The following is a 17,017-nucleotide window of genomic DNA, read 5'->3' as shown; positions in this document are numbered from 1 at the left end:
GCTTACTTTGGATAGAAGTAATAACTTGGATTGTTAAATTCATCAATTGAAGAAAGGGTTGTGGCTGCAGCTCCTTATCTATGAATATAGCCAAACTGCAGCAATCAAAGAGGCACTTATCCCTACTCCCTACTGATATTTCTGCACTCATCTGTCATAACCAGGCCTAACTCACAAATTAGCCTAACCTTATTTAGTGCATTAAATTATAATTAAGCAAGTAAAACGTACCTTTTATCAACATATTTCGTAGAATCCATAATTATTAATCTCTTATTATTCAAGCATTCAGTTAGATGTACAATTTATACACTATCAAATATACAACAGGGTGCTTTTGATTACGAGAATAAAATTTGTATTGAAAGAAAATAAATTCTTGAAACTTATTTATATGAAAATAATTAATTAAATGTGTTTGACTGGTTTACTTTTAACCTAGAAAATATTATACTTATCTATTTTTTATTAGTGGGTAAATGAGAGAGATAATGAATAACTTAAAAAATAAAAAGCACCCTTTTCTAAAGAAAATGGTTTCCTTGTTTTTTAAGAAAATATGATCACATGATCAAAAGTTGAAAAATATTTTTCATGGAAAAAAGATCGATCAAACACTCAAAAAATAGGAATTTGGGTGGAAAATAACATTTTACATTGAAAATAAAGCCAATTTAACACATTATAAAGTTCACGGATAGATGGAAAACGAGATATAACGTGACATGAAATGTGGATTCACTATTTCTCCATACATAACATTGTTTTATATGGTTTAAACAAGTAAATTTTACGACCACATCTTTGAGCATATATGCATATTCATCTCATCAGATTTCTAGTCGAATACCAACCTTAATTTAGTGATGAGAACTAAATGAAAGAACTATGTTTTCACTCTTTTAGGGTAAGAAAAGTTAAGTTCGCTCTGGGTTTTGCGTGTGTAGCACAGTAGCAGTGTGTCTGTGTACACTGTTTACTGCAGTGAAGGCAGCGAAAGGGATATATAAGGTAGGGATCCCAAGAAGGTTCGTATTGTCGCTATATGTGTCAGAAAATGAAACGAGCAATTATAAATGGATCCCAGATACCAGACAGTTCCTCAGTTCTCTTTGCAAGACACACACACACATCCCATCTAGAAATGAAAGGCATTGTTAAAGAAAGACTCGGGGCGGCCTACGCCGGGACATGTGAGCTCGTACTACGAGTCGGGCATAGCGGGAGCCAGCCCAAGTGCGACCGGTGTTAGGCTTTTCCTAGGTCAATGCACCTCTTCTTCGACGGTCCCCATACCCTAGGCCTTCCGGCCCGCTCAACTTACTTTTCTCTTATTGACATTACTTGCTTGTGTAGCTTTTAAATGTTTATAAAAAGTTGGTCATACAAAGTGCAAATAATAAGTTAGTACGTTGTATGTCCATTGCGAATTGATGAGATAAAGATTGGCATGGTCGAATCAAATGCTATCCAACTCATTCGACACTTGAAATATATGAATACATTTGCATCAATTGCACTTGTAATTTGTGACATTTCAATCCTACTTAAGGTGTGCTAATTTAAACCTATAAAATACTCGATTCACTAGCCAGCCCAGGCTAGAATGAAATGCATGGATTATACTACGAGCTCGGCATGGCTAGCCTTTAAATTAAAGGAGCCAGCCCAAGTGGGATCCTTGCTAGTTTTTCCTAGGCATGAGCGATCCAACATACTTTTCTCCAAGTGACAAAGAGCCATTAGCGCTTGGTAAAGGCTTAGCCTTAGTCTTTGCAAAAGAATATGCACTAAAGATTGATGAGATAGAATTAAATGCTCTCCAGCTCATTCAATACTGGAGATCTTCGAAACACGTTTCCACCAAGTGCATTTCGTAATCTCTAACATTATAGCACCACTTAAAGGGACAAGAGTTTGTGTCCGTGGTTTGAATATTTTATGCTTAAGAGGTTGAAATAAAATAATTCATTCATTTGATTCTTTTGCTACCACTTCCCCAATTGATAACACTGTGTCGATATTGTCCCCATTTCATTTTGCTCAATCTAATCTTCATAATGAAACTTCAGTTTTGGGTTTCATAATATAAATAAAACAAAATTTCTGTCTACTAGATCCATCACCATCATCCTTTGTCAACCACTCCATACCAATCATCATCTTAACCAATCCAACAATTAGTGGGACATATGTGTGTGTGTGTGTGAGTGAGAGAGAGAGAGAGAGAGAGAGAGAGTAAATTCTTAAATGCATAAACCTATTAAGAATACTAAATTGTAGAATGGAGGGGGCAAAAAAAGGAAAACCCTTAATATGGTAGTTAGAACTATCCAAAATTTTGTCATTCTTTGAGGGCATCTCCAATGTGAACCCCAAATCATCAAATTGCATCATTTTTGGTGTAAAGTTGTTTCAATACAACACTATACTTTGCACCATTTTGGTGCAAAATGGTGCAAAGTGATGAAAGTCTATTTTCCCCTTTTGTTCTCCCTTTCCAAATAATTGATGAATGGTAGTTGTGTCATTTGTGCTATATATTTTTTAATACAATAAATTATTATTATTATTATTTTCATTTAAAATAAATTTAAATGTAAGAAACAATAATTAATAAATTAATTAAAAGAAGAAAAAAATTAAAATATAATAAACACGATTATTTATAAAAGTTAACACGAAATATATTAAAACAACAACATACATACGATAACCTAATTTTATTTAAACAAAACGATACATGTATGAATTTTCAGAATTAAATTGCAAAAATTTTGTCACTTCGTAATATCGTAATATCCAAATTCGAAATGTAATGTACTATTTTCTGATGGCCTGATTTAATATTTTCGTTGCTGTAGTGTTTTTATTAATTATACTATGTTTTTTATATTTATTAATAAATTTAATCTTTTACGTAATTTAACGTAATAATTTATTTAGTAATTTATATATTTATAAAATAAATAAATTATAAAGAATAAAAAAAGGAAGAAAATGATTAAATATTGTTCATATGGTGTAATGGTTGGAGATAAATTTTAATTTGGTACAAAATTTAGTGCAACGTTAGAGATGGTGAAGAAAATTTCGGAGTCATGACCCTTTGAAAAGAAGGCAAAAACGTGATGTAAAAAGTGATAAAAGCGTGTCATCAATAATGCAATTCTTAGCAGAAAAAGTAAAAGTGCAAGTCCTAGATCGTCCCTACCTATTAACTCCACTCTCTGTCACACACAAATGTACTATAAACTAGCCATTAAGATCTAATAAATGATTCACAATAATATACAACTCTTGCCGCATAAGAAAATAGTCTAATGGGGCGGATGCGAGTGCGAGTGTACGTCCATGTGCGACTATGGTGTTAAGCACCTTTTGTGGTGTTAAGCACCTTTTGTGCTCAATCGTGCAAGCATGCGGGTGTATAGGGCCCAGTGGTGCACACGCATTGTTCGTTGATTAGGACCGTTACTTTTATTTTTATTTTGTGACGTTAATTGAATTTGGGTAGTTCACATTTACTAAAATTAATCATATGATATTAATTAGATCTGATGGATAGATAATAGATTTAGGATCCATTTTGCACGACTTCTAAAATTTGAAAGTACATTTTGATTTTAGAGAAAGTTGGCTCGAAGTGGTTTTCCTGCAAAAAGCATAAACAGATTAGAAACCTTGTCAACTGGACCCTTAAATGCAAAATACAATGTGTATGTTAGTTCACATTTGGTATGGTCGTGTAATTGATATTTTTAAATATAACTAAGCAAGCCTATTTGATGTGGATTAAAATCAGATATTGAGTAGAAATGTATTGTTGAAAGTTGTGAATTTCAATAATGTGAGGTTCAAAAATTAATTAATGTTGACTTTCACTTTAGATTTTAATTTGATTTTAATCCAAATTAGGAGCTAAATAGTCCCAATTTTAGAAAGAAATGAAATTATGAGCATATAAGATTCAAACCGAAAATCAATATGCAGCAGAGGAATGATAGAGTTAATTCCTTGTTTCTGCAAGTTTAGTTCAATTTCTGCAAATTGGATACAAGATTTGATGCTGCAAAAGCAGCAGATCCACTAACTACAGAGAGCAAAGCAATTACAACCTGCAATGCAATCTCCCATGGATAATCTTCGGGCACCAAGTAGACAAACGAAGGACCCAAAATAAGCAAAACCAAGCTCAGGCTCAGAAGAGTCGAAGCAGTTCCCGGGTCGGTAGCAGCTGAAAGGACACCAAATTCCTCTGCTTTAGAAAGGAGGCCAAGTTTCTCAATCGTAGACAAGGATAGCCCAAATTTCTCTACTGCCGATAATAGGCCGGCTTTCTCAGCTTTGGTTAGGAGTCGGAGCTGTTCCACGCGTGTCAACAGCTTCACTGGTGGCATTGATGTTAAGGAGCTCACTCGAGGGCCGGGCTCGCCCAGAGGGAAAACAGTTGTACTCTGCATTGTAACAAGCTTCTTTCTTTTAGCATGAGAAGCTATGATAGGATATAAACAACCAAATGGGAAAAGAAACCAACTGTGGCTCTTTGTCCGACAAGGTTTCAACAAGAGTATTTCTTAGATTTTATGTTTACTCACACAGATATCTCGATTTGTGTATTTATTTTCCCAGTTCTTTCTTATTTGAAGAAAAGATTCGCCAATGTGAATACATGCCAACTTCATAATTACAGAGGATAACACCAGTTTACAATGGGAATACAAAGTAGGAAGCACAATCAAGAACCCCTAAATGGGAAAATCCATTTTCTATATCGCCAGATATTTCAACCACGAATACATGAACTTATGAATTATGACAAAAATTTTATTCTATTTGAAACTTTTTTTCTTTTTTTTTTTTTATGAACATGGGTGTTCGGGCCAGCTCACACGCACCTCGACTAATCCCACAGGACCCTGAACCTTACAGCCGGATACTCACCTCAGTGGTGCTAAGGAGACTCAAACCAGTGAAACTTGAAGTTCATGAAAAATCAATTCGAGTTAAAAATTATCACTTCTAAGTTCAATGTTAAGGCCAATACCTAGCATAATGAAAAAGTACGAAGAAAGAATCATAATATCTATATATATAGAGCATGCATGACGTGTTGCAATGTTGAGAGAAAGATCAACTAAACTTGATGTAGAGCATCTATAAGGTGTTAGAATAGATGTACAACAATTAATATTAAGTTGGACTACTCAAAAGCATTCACTCTTCTTTATATTCAAGATTGTCAAACTTTTGAATTTGAACGGTAACATGGTTTAATGTTTTCTAACAATTCCATGGCTTTAGGTTAGAATTGTAGGCAGTTTGGCAATGGATGTTAATGATGTTAGTAGAGGAAAAAATCTCATCTATTTAATGTTATTTATGTTAATAGAAAAAGGCAGTTAAGCAAATTTTAAGGAAACTTCCACGAAAGGTTGGAATGGCCAACCCGATCCCTACATGACTAACTTGACCCTCTATTCATCTGAGTTGAGTTGACACAAAGTCACAAACACCACTATATATGTTATATTCAACTTGTTCTTCTTTTATTCTTCCTCTCTACCTTCTTTATCTTCATATATACCCAAACATACGCTGCATAAATCAAACTCTATAAATTCATTAATTTCATCCAATCAAATCCACTCCTCGAAAATTGTCTTAGTATTGTCTTTATTATGGTTTTTGTGAGAAAAAAGATGGAAATCTATTAACATTGACTAAAAAAGGTCCCTGGCTACTTTTATCCTTCCTATGGAGTTTAGAGTTACATCTTAAAATGTCAATTTTATCTGTTTATCACAAGCACACATATATGTGCGTGACAGAGGTTCTGATCATAACAATTTTGAGGAAATATCACATTTAATTTATCTCACCAATTTACAAAGGAATTCAAGCTCAATTCTTGGCATCAGAAGCCTCTTTCAATTTATTTTCTTTTCTTTTCCTATGAATACGAAAAATCGCTCAAATTATAGCTCAATGAAGTTCACCAATAAGACGTCGCTTAAATCCCCTAGACTACACTACGACGTTGTACCGTCTCTTCTTCCTCCTCTCCGAAACAAAATCCATAAAACACACTTACAAATTTCGTTTTACTTCAACATGGCAAAAATTACAGCTAAACGACGCCGCTTAATTCCCCTAAACTACACTGCGACGTCGTATTTCTCTTCTTCCTCCCCTCCTACACTAAACCGAGAAAACACGCTCAGTTACATACACAAATTCCATATATACATACAAAATCAGAAAATGCAAGCAGTAAATTGAATATTGGGACTGAAATCATGAACTGACTTTTTTAGAGCCGACGGTTTTGGTAGCTGAAGGAATTGGCTTTTGCTGTGCCGCCATGAATTGAACCTTAAGGGGGGAATATGGTGCAGAAGAGAATGTCAATGGATTTGCGACGCTCTTCATAATCGTCATCTATGCTCAAATCACACTGGATTTTTGAGAAAACACACAGTACTGTAGTATCAATTTTGAGTGGACGGGAAAAAATTGCTCATAGAATTTGAAGAAATTATTATTATGCTGTACACGTGGCATCATCTGATTTTCTGATCCTTTTCTATTGTCCACCAAATATTCTACGACTAGGGAAAGCGTTCCGTGTTGTACTCATAGTACGTGCTAGGGTTGTAAGTAAAAATCGTAAAATCGAAAATCGAATTGAAATCGCATTTTAGAAATCGTCGGTTTGGTGCCACGTGGACCCGGTCAACGAAATGATTTTGACCCAAACCAAACCTGTCAAAATAGTTTGATTTAGATTTGAGAATTTAAATTGCGGTTTAAAATCAAATCGGACCGGCGAAAAAATATATAAAAATGAAAAAATGAAATTTTTTGAAAATTCATCCAAATATGTAAAATTCAATAGTTTTGTCATTTGTGGGTATTTTTGTCAATTCTAATTTTCTAATACAGATATATTATTATTATTATTATTATTATTATTATTATTATTATTATTATTATTATTATCCAATAATCCTAATATATATGTAATAATTTCAAGACTAACATAATTTATCAAAATCATTTTTCCTCTTCAAAATTTAGATGACCTCCAGTCGACACTTAACACTGTTTTGAGCTACCGGCACCACACACTTCTTTTTCAGATTTTTCACACCTCTTCAAAGTTGAATTGAAATCCATTATACCAAATCGGAGACAAAGAGATCATAAACCTTCGGTGATAATATTTGCTACAAATAAAGTTTCAGATCAATAATTTTTTGGAACGAACTAAGGTAAGAATTTGAAATTATATATGTTTCGTAACATCATACAAATGTAAATTTGTGTAATTGTTATGTTTAGATATTATAAACAATTGCTTTATTATTATGATTGGTTATTCTCTTTGTTTAATCAGTATCATTTTTTCATATATGATGATCACGATGTTTTGTTGGACATAATTATATTTTTTGGACCTTATATCTAATTTAGTAGACTTGTATTGTAACGTTATTGTATCGTCATTAGCCTAAAAAAGGTGAACACAAATGAAAAAAAAAACTATGTTTTAGTTTATTGTGATTTCACTTTAATTTAGTTGATATTTAAATTTATAATAAATATATTTAGCCCCTGCTTAAGCCATATTTTTCATATCATCATAATGAGAAAATTTACTATTGGAGAGGAGGCTGAGTCCCACACATGAAATAGCAGGTAACAAAGGCGGTTGGACTTGTGGAATAACGGTCCAAATTTTCATTTTTTTTGTCCCAAAAATTTGGTTCAAATAGGGGCTTAGTTTGTTTTAAATTTATTACTAGTGAGATATAAATATATACTAAATTCAATGAATTAATAACATAAAAGTAGACGGGCAAAAAAAATATGACGAAACCGACGATTTAAAATCGGACCAAACCGTTAGGTTTAGGTTTGAGTTTTTTTCAAACCGTTCAAAATGGTTTGGTTTATGTTTGAATTTTTCTCAAACCGTTTTAAACGGTTTGGTTTGAAAATCTGTCAAAAATCGGTAAAATCAAACCGCTTACACCCCTACTACGTGGTATATATGTGAGGATATACATCAAATCATTAACAGTCATAAATATAGATTATATTAGTGAAGGTTTGCAAATAGCATTATTTTAAAATACTTCGTCCCGACATGTCGCATATTGTCCCAACTACAACGAGGGCGAGAAATCCTCGAATTCTCCGAACTTGTAAAAATTATTATATTTTTTTTAAATTTAATTTTATAATCCTATACCGTTTCTTGAAAATTCCTGACGAAACGGAATTCTAATGGTCGCCTTCTCCCTCCACCTCCAACCCATCTCATCCCATTCCGTCCCATTATCCTTTCTAATCTCTTGTATGAGCCCTATTTTTTGGGGGGTGGGGGGGGGGAACATTCTTCAATAGTGTTTTGACATCATTTCAATCACATATTTTTCAATAAAATAATATTACACGCAAATCTATTTTTTTTTAACCACACATTTTTAATCAATATACTATTTAAAAATACATTTTTCTATCAAAATATGGCTCAAACAAGGCTAAATCTTACATTTAAATCAAAAAATTGAATGTCTACGTATGAAAAATCTCATATGTGACTTAAAGCTGAATAGCAAAACCTGATGTCAAACTTTAATCGCATAAAATATCAACTTTTCACACAAACGGTGTGAGATAAATTGAGATTTTATAACCTCGCTTTCAAAGGTTTGAAACCCAAAACTACTGTACTAGAAAGATTGAACCCCTGTTAGCCTCCATTTTTTGGTAAAGAAATGAATGGAATGGTGTTTTTTTTTTTTTAAATAAATTGTTAAGAAAGAAGGAAAATTTTTCGATTTACGTATATTATTATTTTAAGGAAAACTGTGTAGTTGAAAATTAAAGTATATCATGAGGAATGGGTTAGTTGCATTGAATATTTTATTAAAATATACCAATTAGTTTTATAAATTGATATAATAATAATATATATTGTCATTATTTATTTATTTAGTGGAATATTAGGGATTAGAGAGCAAGTGAAAATATAGGCACGAGTACAAAGTACTACAATTAAAGCAAATATTAGGACCTTAAATGTAATTAAGCGCTCGTCTGGCCCCTTCATACTCTCATTATTATGAGAATTTAATTTTGAAATAATAATTTGTTGAAAAATGTGTAGTTAAAAATGAAGAAAAAGTTTTGGATTTATATATAATATTATTTTATTTGAAGAAGGTATAATTGATAAAAAGAGGAAAATATTATTTGGTTTAATTACAATAGTATTAGTGAATCTTATAGTGTTGAGTTGGGTGACAATTAGTTAAAGAATAATGCTGTTTGCAGTCACTCATTGTGACAGTCGTTCTACGTGGCATACACATGGCAAGTGGTTATTTAATGCATTAATGAATAAAAAAGCTACCACGTTAATATATCAAATAATCACCTGTCATATGTATGCCACGTAGGACGACTACAGCAATAAAGAACTACGAATAGCATTACTCTTAGTTAAAAGTGGTTTTTCCTTATTTGGAAGTTTGCTTTTGAGTGGTTATATAAGTATAGAAGCAGTTGCAATCAACTTTCGAAGTTTAGGCTAAATTTTACGTTATGAGTACCAGTAATTATTACGAAAAGTAATACGTTGGTGGTCCAAACGAAATTGCCAACTGTACTACTAGCAATGAATTTCAATACACATTGGTCAACAATAATTGAAGAAGAATATCACTATCACAAGAACGTTCTTTTGGGAATTTACTTATTATGCACAATGTAAAAAAACGAGTTTCAATTTTCATTAGAATTCATCTTTGTATTTAGATATGAATTGTAATAAAAAATGTACATTTTCTTGGATTTGCAAACTCATTTGCTTTATCTTTGTTCCAACAATTTGAATCTGCCTCCCATAGTTGTTCAATTGTCCAACTTTCAATGAATTTCACACAGAGAATAAATTGCAGCCACTAAGGTTTTCTAATATTGTGCTAGCAAGAGTTATCAAAAATCTCTACGAATAAAAAACCCTAGCCATGTATTTATATAAGCTCAAACAAGTTTGGTCTGACCTGATCCAACATTTAATTAATCTATTTAATTAAATCTGGTCCATGCCTATAAATAACCAACTCAATTAATTAATTTATTCAACGATTGTTAAATTAATTAATTAACAAATTATAATCTTCCACTTTTGTGTGCGACCCATCAGGTTTCCGATCACGATGCCTAACGACATGAAATATTATTTTGATCTAATCAAAATTGATAAATTAAAAGGGTTAATTTATCACCAATTTACACTCGCCGTCCCAGATTGGCATATAGCATTGTGTCAGGACAATAATGTGACGACAAATATCACGTGGTATGACAAAACCAAATTTATTCGTTGACCATGAAACTATAATTCATTTGTCAATATGATCCGATCAATTACGAGATATGAAAATGTGTCAATCTCGATTATCGATCACATCTTTCATTCTACTATTAAGTCAATATGAGTCAAAAATTCTTTTTCGACTTATGAGTATACCTTGGTCAAGAATTTCGTTATCGACTTAATTGAACGAAATGCAGATCACAATCTCTTACTATCTAAGAGTGACGAATCCTCTATTAGTCATTCACAACATTCATATGGTTTTTAACATACTCGAACAATGCCGTATTAGCAACCCTTGGCAGAGCAACATCCAACACCGTCAAAGCATGGTTGTCCTCGTACAAGGCACTATGACGACCTCAAGTCAAAAGACCAATTCCATTACCGAACGTTAGAGATTAACCACTGACACTTATATAGTTATCTATGTGGAATCTATTAGCGGGTTTCCAATATTTCGTTCTATAACAAAACATTCACGCGTTCATTAAAGTGACACCACACTTTAGCTTGTGAGATCAGCTACTTACTTTACAAGTAAAAAATGCCACACGTGATGGTCTATCCATTATAACGATATTCATATCGTTATTATTCATATCGTTATTACTTACGACCATGGATTATTCAAGATCCAATCATATATAATTTGCATCTCACAATTATAACTTCTTGTAATTAACAAATTACTTAAACTTGAATCTTTGGACTCTATTATTTAATATTATTTATCAAAATATTAATTTAAATAAATAATAAATCTTGCCAAAAATAAATGCATTAAACATATTAAAAATATTTACAATCTAAATCGATTGGATTTAGGGCATAACACTTACACGTTCAAGGTCTCTCAACTCGAATGATTTATAAATGATTCCAACTTGATCTTATATAGCTACACTTCCTTTGAATGGATGGTGAATATCTATTCAATCGTGTGTAGCACTTTCAAATTCATTTTTTAAAAATAAGTTAAGGTACAAGTGTTGCCAACACTTGAGCCCCTATGTGTCGACGCCTATGAACAAGTTTACAAAAATTAAATGAATAAAGCCACTTAGTCATACTTAAAAACAGGGAAGAAGGAGACAGACTGATTTGGCAACAAACAATTTGAATTTTTTGTTTTAATTTTTTAACTGTCCAGTCATGTGTCGACACGAGTCCTACCTATTTTTGAACATGTATGTGTAACATAATTGAAATTGAATATGAAACACGACTGCCATGTGGTGATCTTCGTCTTCGTCTTTGTTTTTCGTTTTTTTTTCCTTTTTTTGGGATTTCGTCTTTCGTCTAGACATTTTACATGTTAATTTTGAGTGGTCAATCATGATAGAAGGAGGAGTTCTTGATACGATTTTGAAGAACCATCAACTTACTTCTATACCTTCAATAGGAATGAGAAAACCGTTTATCCAGATGAAAGATATAGCCCTTTTTATTTTTCCTTTTTTCCATCAAAATATATTATTTAATAGTCATCTAAAAAATAAAAATTTACCCCCTAAAAAAATTTACTTGTTTTGAGGAAAATAGGGGTCATGGAGCCAACTTCGAAAAATATTTTTCATGGCAAAAAATTTTCAACCAAACATTCTAACGATGCATTAGATTGCAAACATAGAATTTATATGAAAAGAAAATAAATTTTAAACAATTTAATTGCCTAGAATTTATTTGTATGAAAATTATTAATTAAATGTATTTAATTGATTTAATTTTCAGCTTAGAAAAGTATTATGCTTATCAATTTTTTATTGTTGGGTAGATGAGAGAGAATTGATAGATGAGAGAGAGAAAGAGAGTGGATTCCCTAGAAAATGAAATCCTAATCCCCCTAAAGAAAATATTTTCCTTGATTTTGAAGAAAATATGATCAAATAGTGGGAAAATATTTTCCATGAAAAAAAAAAGTCAATCAACCGCACAAAAAGTAGGAATTCGGATGAAAAATATACATTTTTCATGAAAAATATTGACAATCGAACGTACCATAAAAGTAAGATTATAGGTGGAAAAATGATATTTTATATGAAAAATAAAACCAATTAAACACATAGTACGTTTACAAGAATAGGGAAAAATAAAAAATAAAAGAAGTTGAAAGTTCTTAACTATAGATTTTCATTGTTAATTCTCTTGAAAAATATTTCTCTCTACTGTAAAAGAGTCTATACTCTTTTACTGTTTATTTTTGTCCACTCGTGTTCGCACTTGACCAATTTGAAGTTTTGTTCTATTTTGATGCTTAACCGGTTTGGATTGAAAGAAAAGCAACATGACATGTATTTGCTTTCAATTTTTTCCAATTGTGGGCCCACATTAATGAGTGCTGTCGATAATTGTGAAATTTTACTGTAAATTTAAATATTTGCAATTGAGACTTTTGTGGTGATAGTATAATAGCAGTTGTGAGTACTATTCATTAAATAACAGGCGGATTGCACTATCCAGAGACCCAATTTATTTTCTCTGTACTTTCACTGTATGCACACAATGTATCTATCTATCTACTATCTCTATCTTTTGGTTTATGTCTTGGAGCAATTGCAAAAAGATATCCAATGCAAACTTTGGAGAAATTCATAAACATCGCTTCTGCAAATATAAATACACAAAAGCTGTCCTAAGGTAATTTCTACCGTTAAATATAAATTCAAATCTATACTAATATTATTTCTTCATTAATTAACATAATACATAATTGGGGGAAACCCTCATTTATAGGGCAAATGCTTTTGTACACTTAGAAAACAAATCTGGAACGTTAGATGCAACCATCATAGGAGATGCAGTGGAGACATTATTGGAAACTAATGCCAATACCATGATGACTATCTTCAAAAAGTAAAACATTATTTCTAACATCCTCCAATAGTGCTTTCTTTAAAACATTATGACATAACACTAAAACATATATTTTATCTACTACGGAAACCAAATGCAGAATTCAACACCGTCATGAAAACTAAAAGTGATACAGAACTGCTCTTTTATCTAAAGGTGACAAAAAAACATTACAACTCACCTGAGTATGGCTTTGAAATCATATTCGTATTCAACTCGTCCACATCAATCACTGATAGCAATGCTTCAACTACAATGACTGAAATAAATCCTTCAACTATCACAAGTGATATAAACAATCAAGGTGAAATGAACGAAAGTACAAACGACAAAGATCCAAAAAGGCAAAAAGAAGATGGATAGCTAAGCTAATGAAGTTTCCACGGACACTAACGAGATCACTCCACAAAATGCAAAAAAGTCTCTCTTCCAACCATCGAATATAACTACTGAAATAGACTCAAAACCTGAAAAAGAAGACTCACACAAGCTACAAAACCGACGACCAAGCCTATGTCTTCACCTTAAAAGAAAAACATGAATGAAAACCATCTACATTATTTTTGTAACTATAGGTAGTCATGCAATGTATTTCTTTTAGATCTCTGAAAGAAGTAACATGTTCTACCTATGTTCAAGAACTTAAGGGTAAGTCTTCAGTTGAAAGCCTACCGTGTAGCAATAAATTACTACTTTTTGACATTAATGGTAAGTTTTCAGTTGAAAGTCACGCAATGTATTTCTTTTGACATTGACAATAAATTCCTTTTTTTCAGATTTCGACTTTCGTTTAGACATTTTACATGTTAATTTCGAGTGGTCAATCAAGATTGAAGGAGGAGTTTTTGATATGGTTTTGAAGTACCATCAACTTACTTCTAAACCTTCAATAAGAGTGAGAAACCGTTTATCGATATAGAAGATATAGCCCTTGTTTGAGCCCCATTTTTTTCCATCAAAATATATTTTTCAACTGTGATTTGATCTCATTTCAACCACATATTTTTAATAAAATAATATTTCACGTAAAGTCAAGATTTTTCTTATTTTTTAATCACGCATTCTCCACCAACACTATAACAGAATGTATTTTTTTTAAAAAAAAATGAGGTTCAAACAAGCTCATAGCCACTCAAAGATGGTTGTGTACAACTGTGAAAACAGCTTTTCAAATTTCACGTCGTGTTTTGCAACCTAGATTCATCATGTCCTGAGGTTGGAGATATAATTTCAAAAAATCTTTTCCAAGAGAACACTGTATAGTATGTGGACTTTTCTTTGAAATGCAATATGGTGGAATAACAATATACAGAGATCCAAAAGATGGTTGTTCGACATGTGTTTTATCAATTCTATTTATTATTATGACACTTCGATATAAATTTAATTAATTCGTTATTTAGTCCTAAAAAAACGTAAATTTCTCAAAATATGTTTAAAAAAAGGTACAAATCTCACAGTACGGTGACATTAATGCTCTAAGCTATCTATATGAAATATTGTAATAACTTTTGTGTATTGTTTAGATATCTTGTGAGAATATGGTTCTCTTAACTCCATTTATTCAGATTTTTGTGGACCATTGGATGAAAATCGACGGCCGGGATTTAATCTTGGGGAAGATGTTTTTGACTTGATGGTATTGATGTTGACACAATAAGGGCTTCCCACTTTTTTGGCAGAGGCATGGGTCTTTCCTTTTCTTCCCTTCTTAACGACTTCCTCTCCTTTCTCTATGGTCTCTCGGTTTTCAGTTGAAGGTGGTGGGTTCTTTGCCGGTTTTTTTTCTCTCTCTCTCTTGGAAGGTGATTTGCAAGTCATGGAGGGCTGTTCTTGAGCCTAAATCTGCCATAAGGGAAGGAAGACAAACTGTAGGAAATTTCGGCCAAAGACAGGTTGTGTCTTTCCAACCCTTTTTCATTGTTTTGCCTTAGAATTTCTTCTATTGTTTGATGTTTTGGTTGATTGAACTCCTAGGATCCCCAACAAACTAGTATCAGAGCTAGGAGGAGTGAAATATGTCCAAAAATCGATCAAAATCGACAAGAAAATCGCTACTCCATTTTCTGACCGAATCTGAAAAATTCAAATTCCGGCCAAACTATTGACTTTTCGGCGAAATGGAACCTGGACCCATAACCAGCAAACTGAGGCGCTCCTTGTGGTGGGGCGCGTGACCGACGATGGCTCCGACAGCGGCACGTGGCGGTCCAACGGCGGCACATGGCGGACCTCCGACGAACTTTTTTCGGGCAGTTTACTTATTTTGACGTCCTGAACGCACCGATGTCGTTTGTTTTCTGTTTCAGGTTTTACAGAAAAAGTTGGACGATTTTGCTCCTGACTTGATGTCTACCGCAATTAGGTTCAGAAACTTGGTGGTATATTTATTGTTTTTCAACAGTAGTTTGGTAAGATTATTTCAAACTCTCCGTTAGGTTTGGTTTGGTATCCTTACCGATTTATGCATGGTTATTACTTGGTTGCTTATTTGTGAATTCTGTTGATTGAATTCTTGTGATTAATTTGTAACCTGGAAGCATATTTACCTGCTTTATATACTTGTGTTTTGTGAATGGATTATTTCACTGTTGTGTTTCATTTCTAAAAATTGTTTTTTTTTAACTCGGCACTCAGTTATATATTGATCATCTGGAAAAGATTTTTTTTTTAAAAAAACCTTTTCTGTTGTGTCCACGAGTACATGCCACTCTTTTATAGAATCTATAATGGGTTCGAGGGTCGAATTATCGCAATTCGATGGAAAGGGGGATTACTCGATATGGAAACAGAAAATGAGGGCCATTTTGGTCCAACAGAGAGTTGCTAAAGCTCTTGATGATCCCGCTACATTTTCTGATGAGTTAAAAGCTAAACCAACTGAAATTGAAGACATGAATGAAATTGCTTACAGTTATATAATTTTGCATCTATTTGACAACATTGTGAGACAAGTTGATAGTGCTAAAACTGCTAGAGCTTTGTGGACTGCTTTAGATGCCTTGTTCTTAACTAAAACTTTACCTAACAAAATATACCTGTTGGAGAAGTTGTTTAGTTTTAAGATGGACCCGGGGAAGGATGTCGAGGGAAATTTGAGTGACTTTAACATAATTGTTAAGAGTCTAGCTCATGATGATAAAACATTTGATGATGAGGATTTAGCTGTCATATTGCTAAACTCTTTGTCCGAATCTTATAGAGAAATGAAAAATGCCATAAAATATGGTAGGGACACTCTCACACAAGCTATTGTTTCTGATGCTTTAAAATCAAGAGAACTTGAATTAAAAAGAGAGAACATAATTCATTCTCGTGAAGAGAGTCTATTTGTTAGGGGAAGATCTGAAAAGAAAGAATTTAACTTCCATAACAAGAAGGTGAGAGGAAAATCTAAAATGAGATCCAAATCTAAAGATAAAAGCGGTAAGAAATGTTATCACTGTGGAAAGTTAGGACATTTCAAGAAAGACTGCTTTGACTGGAAAAGGAAACAAAAAGACCCGAACAATTCTGATGTTGATAATGCTGCTATTGCTTCTGAATTTAATAGTTTGCATGTCATGAATGTGTCTGAAGAAGAATTTGACAAAAATTGGATTCTTGACACAGGGTGCACTTTCCATATGTGCCCTGATAGGTCTTGGTTTTATAACTATAGGGAGACTGAACCTAGGAAGGTCTACATGGGATACAATAATTCTCAAAATGTGATTGGCGTTGGTGACATAGCCATCAGGATGTACGATGGGGCCGTCACGCAGCTCA

General features: G+C 32.8%; 1 protein-coding gene across 1 annotated transcript; it reads right to left on the bottom strand.

The window, feature by feature from the left end:
• Positions 1-3,964: 3,964 nt before the first annotated feature.
• LOC111372415 lies at positions 3,965-6,526 on the bottom strand. Its single transcript, XM_022994758.1, has 2 exons — positions 6,310-6,526; positions 3,965-4,457 (listed from the first exon to the last, which is right to left on the bottom strand). The coding sequence occupies exons 1-2, from the start codon at positions 6,439-6,441 to the stop codon at positions 4,032-4,034; spliced, it is 558 nt and encodes a 185-aa protein (XP_022850526.1). The 5' UTR covers positions 6,442-6,526; the 3' UTR covers positions 3,965-4,031.
• Between the last annotated feature and the right edge of the window lie 10,491 nt (positions 6,527-17,017).

This window comes from Olea europaea, chromosome 23 (assembly GCF_002742605.1).
Source record: "Olea europaea var. sylvestris chromosome 23, O_europaea_v1, whole genome shotgun sequence".
NCBI lineage: Eukaryota > Viridiplantae > Streptophyta > Magnoliopsida > Lamiales > Oleaceae > Olea > Olea europaea.
The sequence above is the reverse complement of the archived record's forward strand: the minus strand, read 5'-3'. Positions and strand labels throughout refer to the sequence as shown.

What these genes read in the sequence shown, in the direction of transcription:
- LOC111372415 (XM_022994758.1), bottom strand. Translation starts at nt 6,441, where the DNA reads ATGACGATTATGAAGAGCGTCGCAAATCCATTGACATTCTCTTCTGCA. An exon ending in AAACCGTCGGCTCTAAAAAA is followed by an intron (nt 4,458 to 6,309) that starts GTCAGTTCATGA and finishes GTTACAATGCAG; the next exon opens with AGTACAACTGTTTTCCCTCT.